This window comes from Solanum verrucosum, unplaced genomic scaffold (assembly GCF_900185275.1).
Source record: "Solanum verrucosum unplaced genomic scaffold, falcon-dt-bn FXZP01000184.1, whole genome shotgun sequence".
NCBI classification, from domain to species: domain Eukaryota; kingdom Viridiplantae; phylum Streptophyta; class Magnoliopsida; order Solanales; family Solanaceae; genus Solanum; species Solanum verrucosum.
Genome location: NW_026020302.1, coordinates 538,303 through 556,665, shown reverse-complemented (window position 1 = coordinate 556,665; position 18,363 = coordinate 538,303). Strand labels below are relative to the sequence as shown.

The 18,363-nt window shown below is 35.3% G+C and overlaps 1 protein-coding gene and 1 pseudogene across 1 annotated transcript; both read left to right on the top strand.

Annotated features, from left to right (window-relative positions):
- The first annotated feature begins 1,933 nt into the window (after positions 1-1,933).
- On the top strand, positions 1,934-17,667 carry LOC125834832 (putative late blight resistance protein homolog R1A-3). The gene is made up of 2 exons (XM_049513984.1): positions 1,934-1,990; positions 13,865-17,667. The coding sequence occupies exon 2, from the start codon at positions 13,882-13,884 to the stop codon at positions 17,665-17,667; it is 3,786 nt and encodes a 1,261-aa protein (XP_049369941.1). The 5' UTR covers positions 1,934-1,990; positions 13,865-13,881.
- On the top strand, positions 2,250-5,987 carry LOC125834833 (putative late blight resistance protein homolog R1A-3; annotated as a pseudogene).
- Positions 17,668-18,363: the final 696 nt, after the last annotated feature.

Below are 18,363 nucleotides of genomic sequence, written 5' to 3'. Positions count from 1 at the left end.
AATATACATCAGATCGCCTTTCACTAATTTCTTGTTTTTATGCAGCTTTATAATTTTGACCAATTTCTCTCCACTTACATCTTCATAGCTCAATACACATCAACCATGTTGTTGTTGAGTACTTCTTGATTTTCTAATTCGATGAACATCCGAAAATTTTTAAGGTTAAACTGTTTCTTGTTGCTGTAGGTGCAATGTTGAAGGATCTCTTTATTATGTGATCAGGTGCCTCTTTTAGAAGTTGAAATTCATGCAGAATGAAGCTAATAAATTTGTTCTTGTCATTCATCGATCATTTGGACTTTGCAACATGTGAACTTAAGATATAGTAAAAATATAGTATGACATTCGAGTCCCCTCCGAATACAGAGTCGTCTATGTTAGGGAGCGTTTCAGCCCCAATGTGGGACTTTACTACGTCGTGAATCCATTGTATCAGGCTCCAATGTGGGTACCGGACATTGGGTGGAAACAAAAAAATGTATATAGTACGACATGAAATGAATAAGGCATAATACATAAATGTGCCCTTTAATTTGGCCTCATTTTACGTTTATGTCCTCCAACTTTGGATATGCACGAGTAGACACTTAAACTTGTATAAAGTAGAACAAGTAAACACACGAGTCCTACATGGCACAATACACGTAGGACACCACATAGGACAAAAAATGACATGTAGGATGCCATGTAGGACATGTGTGTCTATTTGTTAAACTTTATACAAGTTTAAGTGTCTACTTGTACACACTCAAAGTTGAAGGGTATAAATGTGATTTGAAGCCAAGTTAAAGGGCATATTTATGTATTATGCCTAAAAAATAAGGGCATTTGACCCTTAAGAACCAAAAAAATCAATCTTTTGTATTATGATTGGGCCTGTTCTGAGAACAGACTCCATTCACAAGATATATGGAAGAATTATCACCACTCCGTTTTTATCCTTGTTTGATTTATGACATATGATTTATCCTTTTTTGAATTATGTTTTTTTAAAAAAATATAAAAACTTATTCATAAATTTATATTTTGTAAAAAAAACAAATCATTATTTTCAGTTTTACAAAAATAAACTCATGTTCGACGTGAATAAATTGTCTGCAGTATCATGTGAAAGAATTACTAATTACTACTATTGTTGACTAGTGGATCTTTATAAGTTTATGTACATTTGAAAGTTAAAAGAAACATAAAGATATGTAATTCATCGATGCGATGCTTTAGATATTATGATATCTTGTTAACGAAATGATTTACTCATTTGGTAAGATTGCATAAGAATTGAATTTTAAAGTTTTCACAACTTGTGAATTTTCATATTTATGAGAAAAAATATAACTTCATGTCCGACCCAATACCCAACCATAAAATTCCTTAATTATATGCTAAGCAAATATCATATAAGTGCATAATTTAACTATGAAACTGCCAAACCAAATAAAATTTTGGGGGATTTTCCTAAAGAGTCATTTGGTGTGAAGTATGAGATATAATAATTTTGGGATAAAATGCAGAATTATTTTATCTTGTGTTTGGTTGGAGCCATATTTGGTAGTCCTCCGATTATGTATCCCATATCATAGTGATGGAATATATAAATTATGATCACATATACATGATCAAGTAACTTATTTCGCGATAATTAATCCCGAAATAACTTGCTCCAACCAAACAACCCCTAAAGAAAAAGACAAATAATATGGGTGTATTATTGAGTCACTTTACAGCTACCGACGTAATTCATCTCTTGTTAGGTATAAGAATTATTATAGAGAGAGAAGAAGACTCTTCCTTCTTCCTTCAAACCTTCATCCATTTTATTTCAATAAATTTTTTTCTTGTTTCACCTATTATGTAAACTTGGAAATATATCTTTGTTGGAATCCAAATCTGAGAATTATTACTCTCTGGTTTACCTTATAATGTTTGTTTTTCTCTATTGCTCCCTTTTATGATTGGATCAGAAATTGAAGATACTTGTTAACTAACGGTAAGTCATCTTTTTCCCATAGATACATAATTAGAGAGTTGATTTCTCAAATGGTCCACTCAACTAATAGTTACTATCTCATAAATGACAACAAGAAAAAAGACGATTTTATGCGATAATAATTGTTAGTTAAATGACAATACGAAAAGGGTAAATAAGATGTAAAATTGTAAATATTTATAACTTTTCAAAAGCATTAAGATGGCTTCAAGAACCTAATTCCAAAAGTTGGTGAACTTGCAGGAATTTTTCTACAGAAATGGCTGAAAATGAAATTGAGGAAATGTTAGACCACCTGAGAAGGATCAAGAGTGGAGGTAATCTGGATTGGTTCGAGATATTGCGAATTAAGAAACTTGAAATGGTGCTAAGAGTTTTTAGAACCTTTATAAAGTATCATGATGTTCTTTTGCCTGATTCCTTGGTGGAACTCACAAAGAGTGCCAAATTGACTGGGGAAATACTTCACCGGGTATTGCATAGGATTCCAGATGAATGTAAAACTAACCTTAATCTGGAAAGGCTAGAATCACATTTGTTGGAATTCTTTCAAGGTAATACCAGTTTAAGTTACAATTATGAGTTGAATGATTTTGATCTGTCGAAATATATGGATTGTCTGGAAAAAATTCTAAATGATGTACTGATGATGTTCTTGCAAAAGGGTAGGTCCTGCCATTCCAAAAAAAAACTTGCAATACATCGATCTATAAAGGAACTGAAAATTGTTCAAAAGAAAATGAGATTTTTGAAATACATATATGCCACAGAGATAAATGGTTATGTCGACTATGAGAAGCTGGAATGTTTGGAGACTCGAATTCAGTTCATGACTAACAATGTAAGACAATATTGTTTGGCCGTATTAGATTATGTTACTGAACGTGAAGTCAATGAAGAAAATGACATCTTTAGTAAACCTCCTTATCTATTATCATTGATTGTGTTTGCGGAGTTGGAAATGAAGAAGATTTTTCATGGTGAACTAATGGCTTCAAAGTTTACTCAATCAAAAACTTTTAAGGACAAGAAATTACCAAAAGGATTTTCACATCATCTCCACAATCTGTTGATGTATCTTAGAAACAAAAAGCTCGGGAACTTTCCTAATAATATCTCTGCTCAAAATATTGATGTGGCAATAGAATTCTTGTTGGTTTTCCTTGATGCTGATGTGTCAAATCATGTTATTAATGGTAACTGATTGAATGAGGTCTTGTTAAAGGTTGGAGATATAGCGGGTGATGTTCTATATGTAATTCAAAAGCTTCTTCCTAGATCAATAAACAAAGATGACACTAGCAAAATAAGTCTTTGCTCGATACAGATATTGGAGAAGACTAAAGATCTGAAGGCACAAGTTGAGACGTACTATAAATCCTTAAAATTTACTCCATCTCAGTTCCCCACCTTTGGTGGATTGAGCTTTCTGGATTCTCTTTTAAGGAAACTGAATGAGATGTCGAAATCTAAGTCCGGTTTAGGTTTCCTGATGAAACCTCTTTTAGGGAATTTGGAGAAAGAGCTATCATCTCTTACATCCATTTTAGAGAAGGAGCTCTCATCCATTTTCAGTGATGCCGTGCACCATGAATATAACATTCCTAAAGATCTTCAGAGACGTACCATCAATTTGGCATATGAGGCTGAGGTTGCCGTTGATTCTATTCTTGCTCAGTATAATACTTTTTTGCATATTTTTTGCTCACTTCCTACAATTTTAAAAGAGATCATGCAAATTAATGTAGAGGTGACTGAGATGTGGTCAGCGGACATTCCTCTTAATCCTCACTACGTAGCTGCTCCATTTAAACATCTGCCAGCTCGACATAGCTATCCTGTGATTGATGAGGAGGTAGTGGGTTTTGAGAATAAAGCAGATGAACTAATTGATTATCTGATTAGAGGTACAAATGAGCTAGACGTCGTCCCAATTGTAGGCATGGGGGGACAAGGGAAAACGACAATTGCTAGAAAGTTGTACAATAATGACATCATTGTTTCTCGCTTTGATATTCGAGCATGGTGCATCATTTCTCAAACATATAATCAGAGAGAGTTATTACAAGATATTTTTAGTCAAGTTACAGGTTCCAAAGACAATGGAGATACGGTTGACGTTCTTGCCGACATGTTGAGGAGAAAATTAATGGGAAAGAGATATCTCATTGTATTGGATGATATGTGGGATTGTATGGTATGGGATGACTTAAGGCTTTCTTTTCCAGATGTTGGAAATAGAAGCAGAATAGTCGTAACAACTCGACTTGAAGAAGTGGGTAAGCAAGTCAAGTACCATACTGATCCTTATTCTCTTCCATTCCTCACAATAGAAGAGAGTTGCCAATTGTTGCAGAAAAAAGTGTTTCAAAAGGAAGATTGCCCTTCTGAACTACAAGATGTGAGTCAAGCAGTTGCAGAAAAATGCAAAGGACTCCCCCTAGTGGTTGTCTTGGTAGCTGGAATAATCATAAAAAGGAAAATGGAAGAATCTTGGTGGATTGAGGTGAAAGATGCTTTATTTGACTATCTTGACAGTGAGTTCGAAGAATACAGTCTAGCGACTGTGCAGTTGAGTTTTGATAACTTACCCCACTGTTTAAAGCCTTGTCTTCTTTATATGGGGATGTTTTCAGAGGACGCAAGAATTTCAGCATCTAAATTAATAAATTTATGGATTGCTGAAGGATTCGTGGAGAACACTGAATCTGGGAGATTAATGGAAGAGGAAGCTGAAGGTTACTTGATGGATCTCATTAGCAGTAACGTGGTAATGCTTTCAAAGAGAAGTTATAATGGTAAAGTCAAATACTGTCAGGTTCATGATGTTGTGCATCACTTTTGCTTGGAAAAGAGTAGAGAAGAAAATTTTATGCTTGCAGTGAAGGGCCAATTTATCCAGTTTCAACCCTTGGATTGGAAGGGAAGTCGAGTGAGCTTCAGTTTCAGTGAAGAGCTTTCCAAGTTTGCATCTCTGGCTTCCAAAACGCAGAAGCCTTTCCACTAACACTTGAGGTCTCTGATAACAGCAAATGGTGGAGAATCTATTGATGTGATTCCCTTCTGTCAGATTAGTGAATTGCGACTTCTTAAAGTCTTGGATTTGATTTCTTATACTGTGGAGTTTTTGTCATTAGCTACATTCAAACCACTAAATCAGCTGAAGTACCTTGCAGTTTTGGCAGATAAATTCTATTTTGATCCAGGAACACATCTGCCCCATATAGAAACTTTAATTGTGAAGAATTTTCCTTATGGTGTACGGTTACCAGTGTCTTTTTTGGAAATGGAAAAATTAAGGCATGCTCATTTTGGTTGGGCTGAATTTGATAAGCAGGGGCTCTTTGAAGGATCCTCTAAATTGGAAAATTTGAGGATATTAAAGAAAATTGTTACCTTTCCAATTGATAGGCTGGATGTGTTATCAAGGAGGTGTCCTAATCTTCAACAACTTCAAATCACATTTGAGGATGATGAAGAGCCTTTTTGTCCCAAATTGGAGAATCTTACCCAGCTTCAAGAACTTCAGCTTTCCTTTGTGCATCCCCGCATTCTATCCGGGTTACAGTTGCCTTCAAATTTAAACAAGTTGGTACTTAAAGGAATTCATATTGAAAGTGCTATTTCCTTCATTGCGGAACTACCAAGCCTGGAGTATCTCCAATTACAAGAAGTGTGTTTTCCTCAATCAGAAGAGTGGTGCCTTGGAGATATCATGTTCCATAAACTTAAGTTGTTGAAACTGGTGCAGTTAGGTATCTCAAGGTGGGATGCCTCGGAGGAATCATTTCCCTTGCTTGAAACACTTGTTATAAAAAAGTGTATTTACCGAGAGGAGATCCCACTTAGCTTTGTTGATATTCCATCATTGAAACAGATTAAATTGATTGGGTCCTGGAAAGAATCTCTGGAGGATTCAGCTGTGAGAATTAAGGGAGAAATCAAAGAGATTGAAGGATGTGATCGTATACACCTTGTCAAAGAACAGTCAGATTAGTGAGGGTTTTAATAGCTAATTGTTGCAGCCATGCTCATACTGAAGTCTAGCCCATTTCTCTTTTATTGTAACACTACTACTATTTGCTATGTTTCTTTTCATTGATAAACTCTTTTTATGTATGATTGGAGACAAATATATATCAGTTGGTCTTTCACTGATTTCTTTTTTTTATGCAGCTTTATACTTTTGACCAATTTCTCTCCATTAACATCTTGATAGCTCAATACACATCAACCATGTTGTTGTTGTTGAGTACTTCTTTATTTTCTAATTCGATGAACGATCCGAAAAGGCTCAAGGTTAAATTTACTGCTTCTTGTTGCTGGAGATGCAATATTTTTCAAAGTTTGGACAGATTCTTCTCTGTTCCCTTTGATATAAAGCCATATAGGAGATTCACTAACAATGAAATGTACTAACAAATGTGTGTAAAATTGTAGGCAAACTTGTTCAAAGAATTCTCTTTTTATTAAAAAAAAACCATCCTTTTTAGAACATAATTTTCTTCTATGGGTAGTTGGTTCGTGGTTCAACTAATTCGCACAATCATTTCACTCCTGAGCTGTCCACTTTGGACCAAAGAATCGGTATTAAGATATCAATTCTAGTCCACTTAAGATAGATCGAAATGAAAATTATATACCTTTTTTAAAGTGCAATTTTTGATATTTTTTACTCTATATAGTTTGTTCTTTTTATTTTTTTAAAAAGATTCTTGATGTTTAAAATTACAAAAATCTTTCTTTTTTGCATTATTTCCTTCAAATTTATTTATAAATATAAAATATAAATTACTAAATATACTTGGATCTTAAAGTCTTGGATTTGAGTTCTTATAGTGTGGATTTTTTGTCGTCAGCTACATTCAAACCACTAAATCTCCTGAAGTACCTTGCTGTTTCGGCAGAGAGATTCTATTTTCATTCCGTATCTCATCTGCCTCATATAGAAACTTTAATTGTGAAGAATAATCTTAATACAGTACTGTTACCAGTGTCTTTTTGGGAAATGGAAAAATTAAGGTATCTTGAGATTGTTGAAGCTGAATTTGATAAGCAACCTGAGGCTATTAAGGAATGTTAGATTTTCAATTGATGAAGCGGATAGGGTGGATGTGTTATTACAGAGGTGTCCTAATCTTCAACAACTTCACATCGACTTTGAGGATAGTAATTCTGCAGATTTGTTTGGGGATGATTATGCAGAGTCTTTTTGTCTCACATTGGAGAATCTTACCCAGCTTCAAATACTTCACCTTTCCATTGAGAGTCCCACAGTTTTATCCAGGTCACAGTTGCCTTCAAATTTAAAGAAGTTGGTACTATTTGAGACTGTAAGTGTGATTTCCTTCATTGCGGAACTACCAAACCTGGAGTATCTCTACATAGAACGGGCTTGTTTTATTAAAAATGAACTATGTTTGTCTCAATCAGAAGAGTGGTGCCATGAAGATATCACATTCCATAAACTTAAGTTCTTGAAACTGTTGAAATTAGATATCTCAAGGTTGAATGCCTCAGAGGAATCCTTTCCCCTGCTTGAAACACTTGTTATAAAAAAGTGTCGCGACCTAGAGGAGATACCCCTTAGCTTTGCATATATTCCAACAATGAAACAGATTAAATTGATTCGGTGTAGAAACGAATCTCTGGAGGCTTCAGCTGAGAGAATTAAGGAAGAAGCCGAAACGATTGAAGGATGTGACTGTATTGACCTCATTATCAAAGTAAGTAGAAACAAACTCCTAAATATGTTCTGTTTTTGAGTATCTATGTGCATCTAATTTGATTTACAATACAGGAGTCGGTAGTGAAATCCAAGGCAGATGTGAATCAAGCATGTGCCTGCAACCATTGGCAATTGATTAGACAACCGCAGACAGATCGAGTGGATGGAAGCTAATTAATGTTGCAGATATGCTCATGCTCATGCTCAAGTCTATTGTAAGGCTATAGCCGAACGCCCATATATCCTCTTATATTGTAACACTAGTACCGATTACTATGTTTGTTTTGACTGATCAACTCTTTTTATGTATGATATGATTGGAGACCAGTATTTATCAGATAGTCTTACACTGTTATTTCTTGTTGCCTTCTATAAACATTGTTTATTTTTTGCTTTTGTAATTCCATGGTTGTTAATTTCTATAATCCCTTCATCTTTAACCTTATTTGCAGCACCTGCAAAATTCAATAAAAAAAATATGAAGAAATCCCTCTATAGCGTTACTACATTAACATCTACGCGACCTAACAACCTGTCAAAGCATCGAGGAAGTGGAAGATTTCCTAGCTAGTTTCAGCTAGCAAATATCACAAGCTGGATCAACTTTTTCTTTTTAACTCCTTCGAATAATGTTAGGGGATAAAGGGCTTCCTAACAAAGGTGACTTCGTACCCAAGGAAAATCGAACCCCGAGATATTTGGTTAAGAATGAATGAGTAATTATTACTCCACCACAACCCTCGTTGGTAACGAACTCCATTTACAAGGAAGAATTATCACCACTCCTTTTTTTATCCTTGTTTGGCTTATGACATTTGACTCGACGACTATTCTTAGTCTAATAGTTCTAACATTATTTGGTCAATAAAGGCATGTGAATTGTGAAGACTAGTCTAATACATGAGTTTCAATCTTTTTAGTAAAAGAAAAGTACAAGATTATTTGGTTTCAAAATTCAAAGAGTCACTGAATTGAAAGAGTTTCATACATTATTTTGTCTTCTACTCTAATTGAATTCAACCTAATCAATTATAATTATGATGTCATAACTAAAAAATTAAAGTGTAGTTGTTGAACTTCATATTCCACCATTATGTAATTAAAATATTAGTATTTAATAAATAAATTAATTTTATTTTGATTTAATGGAGGGGTAAAATGATAATCCAACTTTGAAGGTTGGAGCTTCCCATAATATATGATATATGATATGATGATTAAGACATTGGCCAAGGACAAAGTTGATGTCTTTTTCCTCTAAAGCAATCAAGAGGAATAAAACAATATTATCAATTAATTAATAAAACTGCTTTATTAAAGCACTAATTGTTGTTTACCTACCATTAATAATGCGATAATTCAGAGCTCATATATACATTCTCTGCACTATAGACAGCTCCTTGTGCCAGATTCCCTTCATAGTTAGGGCTGAGGTGAGTTCTTTTGATTCATAATTTATTTTAATACTTGCAACAATTCTTTTTTCCACTGTATCTATATATCTTGCTAGAGTATATATGTGAATGGGAGAGGATCTTTTCCTTAATTATGTTGAATTCCCACATCGATGGTCTCTTTAAAATTACATATTAGAAATTTAATTTAGGCTACATAATTAAATTAAAGCTTTTAAAAAAAAGTTATAATAAATAAATAACTTAATTACCCTCCCCTTCTCAATTATTCATGCCATAACCCTACTCCATCCCTACCCCCAGCCCCGTGCCCCGCCCCACTCCTGCCCTCTGCTTCAGTTCTTCAACAATATGACATCCCACCCCTACCCCAAACCCAACTCCAATCTGCTTTTGTTCTTCATCAATAACACCCGCCCTCCTTCTCTTCCCTTCTCACTTCAATCGGTCTTTCTTAACCCCAATTCAATCAGAAAAAAATAACCCTAATTTTGAATTCTTCTCGGATTAGATTTCAAAATTTAGGTAGTTTCTTGAATGGAGATTTTGGGTGTTTGAGGATCGGAGTTATATTTTATGGTGGATTTAAATGTAGGTGATAAAATATATGATCTGTGTTTTGATGTTTTGTGATAGAAAAATGAAATTGATAGTAGATATGGAATCCGGTGATAGTGAAGGGGATAAACTTGGTGGTGGTTATAATTTTCATGATGATTGCTATGAGTTTTAATGGTCAAAATAAGTGGGTTTAGTGGTTATGGAGTGAGTGTTGATAATAAAGAAGGAATCAAATGGCATAGATGTTTATATCTTTTTTTAGATCTGACAATTTATTGATGTGACACTGACATAATGTGTCACACCCCAAATCCGAATGTGATGGCACGTGTCCATTTTCCACCGGACACGTCAGCCTAACCCAACCACAACGATAGAGAAGTAGAAATACGAGAATAAAAGATAATAAATAAGCGGAAGACTTTAATTAAGACTGAACACTACCCAAAATTTGGTTGTCACATGTACAAACCTCTAAATACAGAATTCGAATAAAAATATACAAGTCTCAGAGTATAGTCCTCGAATAGAACAAAACTGAAAGTAAGGATAACTCAAGGGCACGTCTGGAATGAACCGCTACCTCTCGAGTATGTCCCGAAGCTCAATCTGCTAAAGAAACTACTAAGCCGAATCTGAGAGAGAGCTGTCAACCTACACAATTGTGTAGAAACAAGGGTGAGTACCGAAAACCACAGGTACTCGCAAGTAACTCTAAACTAAGCAAAACTAGCAGCTACAAACAACTCCTTTCAATCCCAACCGAACCACTGAAACTTCAATCTAGCAGCAAACCAACCAACCTATACTAAACAAATCATATTCAACAGCCAGAACCAACAGTATATCCTCATCAACCTCAGATCAACAAATAAGAGCAAGTAGATCAAATTCCACATAAGAAGGGTAAACCGATACAATCCATACATCACAGACAAAGATAAGGCAAATGCGATGCAAAATGCAATAATGATGTCATGTAGTCGTGATACATGTCTGTCCTACGATACACATCTGTTGACGTAATCAGTCCGTGCTGAATACTCAAATCAGAACCCATGGGGGCCACACATGGACCATGTATCACCGCCGGAACCAGATCCCATCGGCATCCAAATCGCTAGCCGGAGCTAGTCTCAACTGTGTCTCATATCCATCCATCCTCATATCAGTGTCTCAGAACTCATGCAATAGATAGTTCACACATGGGATGAATAATGAATATGCATATGTCATCAATCACAATCATATCACGATCACATCATAGTATTACACATCATCTGTCTCAATCACAACCATATCACGACCACATCATAGTATTACATATCATTTGTCTCAACATCAATGTCTATATCTATCATAGCCTACTCATGCTCTTCTATCCCCTCAATATCAGTTATCACATGACTTATTCAACAAATTCAAGTCACATATAACACATTTAGCTTGTTTTATTCCCCATCTTTCATTTACAACAATTTCAATCAACAAATAAAACCCATCCTCAATCCCCATTACTCCCCCAACACAATTAGGAAAGTAGTCATCCGTAGTCTAAGAGTTTTACAAAGTTTGGAAGCCACTTGCCTTAAAACGAACTCCAAAAGTTACTTGACTTGAGCCTTTCCTTTTCGAGTATAATCCGGATCACGATAATCTATTCAAACAATTATTCACAATCACAATTCGAGTCCAATGACACCAAAATCAAGAAATTTAGGGTAAAAGGGCAAAACGGTCCAAAAGTCTCATACCGAAAAACGATACCCAAATCTGGAAATTTTGATGTAAAATGATCCTTAAAGTATTTGGAAGCTAATGGTGAAAACCAATTTGAAAACGGAGTTGAAATCAATTCACAAACTCAATTTGAAGGAAAATCCACGTTCTTGAAGAAGCCTAAAATATTCGGATCCGAAACCTCGACTCGAAAATGAAATATTTCTTGAAAAACATCTTACCCATGCTTAGATAAGTTCAAATATGAAATTTCATCAAAAACGGAGTTAAGATCAACCTTGAAATTCTCAATTTATCAAACTTTAACTTTACCGGGAAAGTCCAAATTGTACGCGGTTAATATGATGAAAATAATCGATGAATCAATAATTTTATGTTAAAATCAGTTTACCCATAACATAAGGATCGTAAATATACCTTTTTCATCAAAAAGGGAGTCCAAATCGATAAAACCCCAATTTTTCCCAAGAGATTTACGGATAGGGAAAAAAACCCAGATAAAGAAATTATGAGAAAATGTCGAATTGAAGATTGAATACTAACCCTCATATTAATTCAAGAAGAAACCCGTAAGAATCACTCCATTCCGATCTCTAGAACTCCCGATATGCTCAAAATACCAAATGAACACAATCTGAGATTTTTATAACAGTACATGACTGTTATGCACCAGAAAAACAGCAGTTAATCTTTCACTAAAAAGGCCGTAATTTCCTCATACGATAGTGAAATGACCCGATTCTTTTTTGTAAATGTCTTAAATAATGATACGGACCTGCTCGTTCAATCGGAGCTCAATTTCATGCTCGTTTGCCCAGTCAAATATCATTTCTACTCGGTAAACAATTATTTCTTATTTGCGATAAAATTCCAATCTCGGGTTAGCGAAAATGCACCAAAATTTGCAGATAAGTCCTATAATTCATGCTCAAAATTTCAGAACCTTCGGAATAATTTTTCCACCTTTAAAGCTAATAATGAACCCTTTAGTTGCCATAATTTGCTGAAATAGTATCAAAGCATCCAAGAAGCTTAAAAGCTCACCCAAAACTCATTTGGCACTTTCCGAACACAAACCAAATATGCTACTAGCTTGAAAATGACATTTCGGACTCAATGAAATCGTCGGAATTTGAATTCGAGGTCTCCTTGATCTGGTATCCGATAAGGCGTCAAGAAACTAACTTTAGGCTCAAAAACTCGAAACGCACTCGGGGCCTCTAAAAATTCAACCAAGACTCATTCTAGACTTAGAATCACCCCCTGAATCCAATGGTACCCTCGGAATTCCATTTCGAGTACCGAAACCTCATTTGTTGACCAAAGTCAACTCTTGATCAAAATTTCACAAGTTTAGCAACTTAGGACCTCAAATCTTCGTTTTAACTCCAAATTCGACTCCGTAAATTCTCATAGACCCGTTTCAACATTCTAAAACTGCTGGATTCGACGAAAATCCGATTCGAGTCTCGAAACTCCAAATGACTCGAAATAGCACTTTTAACCAAACTTTAACTCTTAAAAACTCAACTTTCCAAAAACTCAACTTTTCATCAATTTTCCTCCAAACCAAGTTCGAAAATACAACAATTAGGACTCGGGGCAACTATCGGGAGGGGTAAAACGGTCATTTTATGAAAATTTCCAAAAATGACCTTTAGGGTCATTACATAATGATGACTTGGAGGTAACTGTGAAACACCTCCCATCATGTGGTGGCTATATAGGTTTTAGGTTGGGTTAAAGGGTGTGTTTATTACAATTAAACTTTAAAATAATTCAGGGATAATGGGACTCATTATAGTTAAGGTGTGTCGCTCAGATTTCGTGTATAGTTGATGGGGTTCATTGTGGCTTTTCCTTAAATTATTCCATATAAATGATGAAATAGCTTATCCCGTAATAATTATTCTCGAAATAACTTGTTTCCAACCAAACGTTGCCTAAATGAAAAGAAAAGAAATATACTCCCTCCGTCCCAATTTATGTGGCAATTTTCGTTTTTCGAGAGTCAAACCGTTTAAGTTTGATCGGGAATATGCGCATGAAATCTTTAATTTTTTTGAAATAAAATTTATATATTTGTAAACTACGTAAAAAGTACTATAAGTCACAATAATTAATAATTCAAAATGTTTAAAAAATCTATGAAAAATTTACGGTCAAAGTTAGATTTGCTTGAATCTCGAAATCCGAAAAGTGCCACATAAAATGGGACGGAGGGAGTAGTTGTTTTATCGTGCCACTTTGCGGCTACCACCTAAACTACTTAATTAATGGACAATATGAAAAGGGTAAATTAGATGTATAATGGTAAATATGGAAAGAGCAAATATGCAAGACAAAATGGTACATAAGATGTATAACTTTTCACAAACATTAACATATTGAAAGACATGAATCTAATTCCAAGAGTTGGTGAACTTGCAGGAATTTTTCTACAGAAAATGGCTGAAAATGAAATTGAGGAAATGTTAGATCACCTAATTAGAAGGATCAACAGTGGAGGTAATCTCAATCTGAGTAGAGTCAGTATTCATCAAATAAGGGAACTTGAAATGGCGCTAAGAATTTTTAGAAACTTTATAAAGTATCATCATGTTCTTTTGTCTGATTCCTTAGTCAAACTCACAAAGAATGCCAAATGGACTGTGCAAATGCTTCACCGGGTATTTGATGGGATTCCTAAAACTAACCTTAACCTGGAAAGGCTAGAATCACATTTGTTGGAATTCTTTGAAGGTAATACCAGTTTAAGCTACAATTATGAATTGAATGATTTTGATCTGTCGAAATATATGGATTGCCTTGGAAAAATTCTAAATGACGTACTGATGTGTCTGGAAAGGGGTTGGTCCTTCTATCCCGAAAAAAAACTTGCAATACGTCGATTTATTAAGAAACTGAAAATTGTTCAAAAAAAATTGAGAGTTTTGAAATACACATATGCCACAGAGATAAATGGTTACGTCAACTATGAGAAGCTGGAATGTTTGGAGACTCGAGTTCAGTTCATGGCTAACAATGTGGGACAATTTTGCTTGGCCATATTAGATTATGGTGCTGCGATTGAAGTTAAGGATGAAAATGATATCTTTAATAAACCACCTTATCTATTATCATTGATTGTGCTTGTGGAGTTGGAAATGAAGAAGATTTTTCTTGGTGAACTAAAGGCTTCAAAGTTTACTCAATCAAAACCTTTCAAGGACAAGAAATTACCAAAAGTATTTTCATATCATCTCCACAATCTGTTGATGCATCTCAGAAACAAAAAGCTCGAGAACTTTCCTAATAATATCTATGTTCAAAATATTGATGTGGCAATAGAATTCTTGTTGGTTTTCCTTGATGCTGATGTGTCAAATCATGTTATTAATGGTAACTGGTTGAATGAGATCTTGTTAAAGGTTGGAGCTATAGCGGGTGATGTTCTATATGTAATGAAAAAGCTTCTTCCTAGATCTATAAACAAAGATGACACTAGCAAAATAAGTCTTTGCTCAATACAGATATTGGAGAAGACTAAAGATCTGAAGGCACAAGTTGAGATGTACTACAAATCCTTAAAATTTAGTCCATCTCAGTTCCCCACCTTTGGTGGATTGAGCTTTCTGGATTCTCTTTTAAGGAAACTGAATGAGATGTCGAAATCTAAGTCTGGTTTAGATTTCCTGATGAAACCTCTTTTAGGGAATTTGGAGAAAGAGCTATCAACTCTTATATCCATTTTAGAGAAGGAGTTGTCATCTTTATCATCCATTTTCAGAGATGTCATAAAGGTTCACCATGAACATAAAATTCTTAAAGATCTTCAGAGATGTACCCTCAGTTTGGCATATGAAGCTGAGGTTGCCATTGACTCTATTCTTGCTCAGTATAATGTTTTTTTGCATATTTTTTGCTCACTTCCTACAATCTTAAAAGAGATCAAGCATATTAACGCGGAGGTGATTGAGATGTGGTCGGCGGACATTCCTCTTAATCCTCACGATGTGGTTTATCCATTTAAACATCTGCCAACTCGACGTAACAATTCTGTGACTGATGAGGAGATAGTGGGTTTTGAGATAACAACAGAAAAGCTCATTCAGTATCTGACTCGAGGGACAAATGAGATAGATGTCGTCCCAATTGTAGGCATGGGAGGACAAGGGAAAACGACAGTTGCTAGAAAGTTGTACAATAATAACATCATTGTTTCTCGCTTTGATGTTCGAGCATGGTGCATCATTTCTCAAACATATAATCGGAGAGAGCTATTACAAGATATTTTTAGTCAAGTTACAGGTTCCAAACACAAGGGAGATACGGATGATGTTCTTGCCGACATGTTGAGGAGAAAATTAATGGGAAAGAGATATCTCATTGTATTGGATGATATGTGGGATTGTATGGCATGGGATGACTTAAGGCTTTCTTTTCCAGATGTTGGAAATAGAAGCAGAATAGTCGTAACAACTCGACTTGAAGAAGTGGGTAAGCAAATCAAGTATCATACTGATCCTTATTCTCTTCCATTCCTCACAACAGAAGAGAGTTGCAAATTGTTGCAGAAAAAAGTGTTTCAAAAGGAAGATTGCCCACCTGAACTACAAGACGTGAGTCGAGCAGTAGCAGAAAAATGCAAGGGACTGCCCCTAGTGGTTATCTTGGTAGCTGGAATAATCAAAAAAAGGAAAATAGAAGAATCTTGGTGGAATGAGGTGAAAGATGCTTTATTTGACTATGTTGATCGTGGATCTGAAGAATATAGTGCGGCGACTATGCAGTTGAGTTTTGATAACCTAGCTGATTGTTTAAAGCCTTGTCTTCTTTATATGGGGATGTTTCTGGAGGACGCAAGAATTCCAGTGTCTAAATTGATAAGCTTATGGATTGCGGAAGGATTCGTGGAGAACACTGAATCTGGGAGATTAATGGAAGAGGAAGCTGAAGGTTACTTGATGGATCTTATTAGCAGTAACGTGGTAATGCTATCAAAGAGAAGTTATAATGGTAAAGTCAAATATTGTCAGGTTCATGATATTGTGCATCACTTTTGCTTGAAGAAGAGTAGAGCAGAAAATTTTATGGTGGCAGTGAAGGGGCATGCCAGCCAGCTTCAACCTTACGATTGGAAGGGAAGTCGATTGAGCTTCAGTTTCAGTAAAGAGCATTCCAAGTTATCATCTCTGGTCTCCATAACATTGAAGCCTTTCCACCAACACTTGAGGTCACTAATAACGACCAATCAAGGAAATTTTATGGATGTGATTCCCATCAGTCAGATTAGTGAATTGCGACTTCTTAAGGTCTTGGAGTTGAGTTCTTTTAGTGTGGATTTTTTGTCGTTAGCTACATTCAAACCACTAAATCAGCTGAAGTACCTCGCAGTTTGGGCAGAGAAATTATATTTTCATCCAGAATCACATCTGCCCCATCTTGAAACTTTGATTGTGAAGAATAATAGGTCAAATATACAAGTGTTACAAGTGTCTTTTTGGGAAATGGAAAAATTAAGGCATGTTGAGATTGATATTGCTAAATTTGATGAGCAGGGGATTTTTGAAGGATCCTCTAAATTGGAAAATTTGAGGATATTAAAGAATGTTAGATTTCCAATTGAGGAAGTTGATATGGTGGATGTGTTATTAAGGAGGTGTCCTAATCTTCAACAACTTGACATCACATTTGAGAATGATGAAGAATCTGCAGAGCCTTTTTGTCCCAAATTGGAGAATCTTACCCACCTTCAAAAACTTCAACTTTCCTTTCTGCATCCCCACATTCTATCTGGGTTACAGTTGCCTTCAAATTTAAACAAGTTGCTTCTAAATGGGATGTATATGGAAACGGCTGTTCCCTTTATTGCGGGACTACCAAGCCTGGAGTATCTCCAATTAGAAGAGGAATGGTATTCGACAGAAGGGGAACCAATTTTTCCTCAGGTCAGAGAGTGGTGCCTTGGAGATATCACGTTCCATAACCTTAAGGTATTGAAACTGGTGGATTTATGTATCTCAAGGTGGGATGCCTCGGAGGAATCATTTCCCCTGCTTGAAACACTTGTTATAAAAAAGTGTAGTGACCTAGAGGAGATCCCCCTTAGCTTTGCCGATATTCCATCATTGAAACAGATTAAGTTGATTTTCTGCTACAACAAATCTCTGCAGGCTTCAGCTGTGAGAATTAAAAAAGAAGTCGAAGAGATTGAAGGATGTGACCGTATAGACCTCGTCAAAGAATACTGAAGTCTATTTTGTTGCTAGCTCATTCTGTTATATTGTAACACTAGTAGTGTTTGCTATGTTTGTTTTGATTGATCAACTTTTTTAATGTATGATATGATTGGAGAAAAATATACATCAGATCGTCTTTCACTAATTTCGTGCTTTTATGCAGCTTTATAATTTTGACCAATTTCTCTCCACTTACATTAGATCAACCATATTGTTGTTGAGTACTTCTTGATTTTCTAATTCGATGAACATCCGAAAAATTTTAAGGTTAAACTGCTTCTTGTTGCTGTAGGTGCAATGTTGAAGGATCTCTTTATTATGTGTTCAGGTGCCTCTTTTAGAAGTTGAAATTCATACAGAATGAAGCTAATAAATTTGTTCTTGCCATTCATCGATCGTTTGGACTCTGCAACATATGAACTTAAGATATAGTAATATAGTATGGCATTCGAGTCCCTCTAAATACAAAGTCGTCTTTGTTAGGGAGCGTTTCACCCCAATGTGGGACTTTATTATGTCGCGTATTCAAATTGGATCGGGCTCCAAGGTGAGTACCGGACATTGGGTGGAAAACAAAATATATAATAGTACGACATGAAATGAATAAATAAGGGCGGCATTTGACCCTTAAGAACCAAAGATATCATTTTTTTTGTATTATGATTGGGCCTGTTCTGAGAATAGACTTCATTCACAAGATATCTGGAA

What these genes read in the sequence shown, in the direction of transcription:
- LOC125834832 (XM_049513984.1), top strand. Translation starts at nt 13,882, where the DNA reads ATGGCTGAAAATGAAATTGAGGAAATGTTAGATCACCTAATTAGAAGG.